Raw genomic sequence first — 3,308 nt, 5'->3', positions numbered from 1 at the left:
CTTTGGCCATAAAGCAGCAGCAACAACAACAAACAAACAAACAGACAAAACACATGCCACAAGCGGTGGCAACAACGACAAAATGAGAAGAAGGAGACGGAGCAGGAGAAGAAGAAGAGCAACAACAATGCGAATAAAGGAATAATAAGCACGCGTCCTTTGTCCTGTATACGACACATATTCGGGGAAATGTTGTGTTTGTTGTTGTAGTTGTTGTCTAAGCTGGCAACAATGCTAACAGACACGGACACGTGCAACACCCACCCCAATGTGGCAAGTTGGAAGCGGCAAGAAGGGGGGATGTGTTTGCATGTGTTAATGATGGATTGTTTACAAGAATTTGAATCCTTTGCAAACGGTTTCTAATAGCCACTGAATGTCCAACTACCTCTCTCCATCTCTCTTTCTCTTTCTCTCTCTATTCTCTTTCCATGGAGGGAGTATTTTTTTTCTCTTTTTCTCACTTTCTGCCATGTTGCAAGGCTTCTTTCAGTGGCAACACTCTTTGCAGCTGCAAACAGTGTTGACAAAATTTTAAGGGCTAAAAAAAAGAGCTAAAAAGTTAAGTTGAAAGACCTACAATCTAAGAGATTCGAAAATAACATTGAAAAGTTGTTATTTTTCATCAGAAACGACATTTTAAATCAGAAGCATTTTTTAATTTGTCAGATTCTATATTAATTTTGTATAATTCTTAGCTTTATTCCTATATATATATGTTTCTTGACTGAGTTACAGGTCGAATATTCCAAAGAGTCGCCTTATTCAAATCAAATTGTCTCAACTACGCTGTTTAAAATTTTCAGCTTTCTACGTCCTACGGTTTGGTTATCACAATGAGTCAGTGGGTCAGTCAGTGAGTCAGGACAAAAAGTTTTTTATATATAGATATTATAAATTAAATTGGCATATAAATGCCTCAAGTGAGTTGCTAATCTAGCTATCTTAAAGCTAAAATGACAGCACTAACTGCTAAATTTGCATAAACAAGTAGCCGTGTACCGAGTGTATTCATTTTTCGTACTCGTATTCGCACTCGCACTCGCACTCGATAACTCTGTCCCCATTCACACTCATACTCACACTCACACTCAAATTCACATTTACCTTCAGTTCGAATATGGCCATTTCCGCCATTTAACCAGATATTGTCGGCTGTGGCTTTTGGGGTCGTTTTGGCCACGTGATTTCATTGCGACAATTAATTTTGTGCAGCTCATTAAACAAATTTTCAAAAAGTTGGAAAAGGGGAGAAAAAGGCAAAGGATGGCTGTCAAAAAGGGAGGTTACTTTAAGGATATTTCTGATACGCAATACGAGTATTCTAAAATATCCATTTTGCCATTTTATGTGGCAACAAATTGAAGTTAATGGTTTGGGTATTCAATGGCTTTTTGGGCCCGCCTCAGTTGGGCTTTATAAAAGTTAATGGTCTCGCCAGATAGCTAATATGCATGTAGGTATAGGCCATGGCCCAAAACCCTCTGCACGGTTGGGGTTAAAACGCTTTAGGCCAGGTTCAGCACTTAACTACGCAGATATTCAAAATTTCAGCAAATGCTGTTTACAGTGTACTTAAAATATGTTTTGTTATAAGCAGGTGAGTTGATTACAAACTATAAACAAAACTAACTCGTATTTGGTAGATCCTAACCCAAGATATTACCTAGAGCAAATGCCTGAGGGCATTTGTCAAACTATAATACTGTTTCTCGGATTGTTTTAATAGGTGTCTGAAACTATTTCGTTATCTTTATTTACCCATTCAACCTTTTTAACTTATTTTCTCAATAGTTTTAGTTTAACTTAATATTGTATTTAAATCCTCAGCCAATTCTTTATTCATTATTTTTGTTATGTTTTCTGTGATATTTATTCTTCTTTTATAGAACGCAAAAAAATTAAATAATATAAAGGACACATTTTTATAATACTCTCAGACTTATTTGGCATTTTAAATTTTTAAAACTTTTAGTTTTAATTCTAACAAATATAGAATTTTTTATATTGTTAATAAAAAAAATCTTTTCTCAACTTGACTTTAATTTTTGAAAAAATTCGACTTAGTTTAGAAAAACAGACTGTAGAAAAACTGAAATAACTTTTTACTTTAGTTTCGAAGAGTTTTCTTTTCCGCTTTGCAACACTGGTCAACTGTCAAACAAATCGAAATGTAACACTGTTATTATCAAAAAAGTTTCCATTCCAAAAGAATTTTCTAGAGCGTGAATCTGATTGTGTTTCTAAAAAAGAGAGAAAGTAGAAATGGAAGTGGATCAGATAAAGGAGGATGTTGAGATTGAGAAACCTGACAATGAGGTGGAGGCAGTTTCATCCTCGTCCAACGAGGACAGCGACGAGGACGCAGATGCCGATGCGGACATGGAGGAGAGTCCTCGGGGACGCAAGAGTGTTAGCTCTATAATCGCTGAGATGGCCATAAAGAACGAACAGGAGATGGCCACCAGCAACAGCAAGGCCAAGACTCAAAAGGAGGACGAACAGAAGAGATTGGGTAAATTAATCAAAGTCAATTTCAAAAGTAACAAGAAAAGTATAAAATACTTATACCAGGAATTGATTAGGAAATACAAATTAGTAACCAAAATACAACAAGAATTACTCTTTATTTTTGCAAATTTCCAGAAATATTCAAAAAAAAAAAATGTATAAAAATTTAAAGCAAATTTTTCTTTTATATAATGAAAATGTTATCATTTTTTTCATTCATCTTTCTTTTACAGAACTCAGTTGTCTTTCTCCTGGAGCTATGGCTGTCTATATAAGAGAACTGGAATCGGAACTCTACGAGTTGAGTCAACGTGAGGCAAGAGAATTATCGCGCAGCAAACACTTGAGAATCTTTGGCAACAATCGACGACGTTCCAGCAAATAAAAGGGAGAAAGGGAGGAAAAAAGAGAGAGAGAGATGACATGTAAATCTGCTTAGTTTGTGTCCATTGATGGCTTGAATGATATCAAATAAATGACCATCAATGAAAGTGAATACGAGTATAAAAACTCCAAAGAGTCTAAGTAGCAAATCCGCTTAGAGGGCTTAATTTCCTGGCTTGGACATTTGTCTATTTGGCCAAACGGACATTACACATCCGCCTACAATAACAACAACAACAACTACAACTCGGAGTCGAGTCTTATTTAATGGTTAAGAGTCATGTGTCGGCATTTGGTAAGTCCATTTGGCCAAAAGGGAGACGCATTGTCCCCATTGCACTATGGCGCATTTCGGGAAATTAAAGGGCATAAATCAGTTACTTTTGTACCCGGTATCCGAAATTTGAAAAGCT

General features: G+C 36.0%; 1 protein-coding gene across 1 annotated transcript; it reads left to right on the top strand.

Moving 5' to 3' along the window:
• Positions 1-2,215: 2,215 nt before the first annotated feature.
• On the top strand, positions 2,216-3,007 carry LOC117784439. The gene is made up of 2 exons (XM_034622179.1): positions 2,216-2,515; positions 2,745-3,007. Exons 1-2 carry the CDS (start codon positions 2,266-2,268, stop codon positions 2,894-2,896), a joined length of 402 nt encoding a protein of 133 aa, XP_034478070.1. The 5' UTR covers positions 2,216-2,265; the 3' UTR covers positions 2,897-3,007.
• The last annotated feature ends 301 nt before the right edge of the window (positions 3,008-3,308 follow it).

Source organism: Drosophila innubila (genome assembly GCF_004354385.1).
Source record: "Drosophila innubila isolate TH190305 chromosome 2R unlocalized genomic scaffold, UK_Dinn_1.0 1_C_2R, whole genome shotgun sequence".
In the NCBI taxonomy this organism is placed as follows: domain Eukaryota; kingdom Metazoa; phylum Arthropoda; class Insecta; order Diptera; family Drosophilidae; genus Drosophila; species Drosophila innubila.
This window is presented reverse-complemented; position numbering and strand designations above follow the sequence as displayed.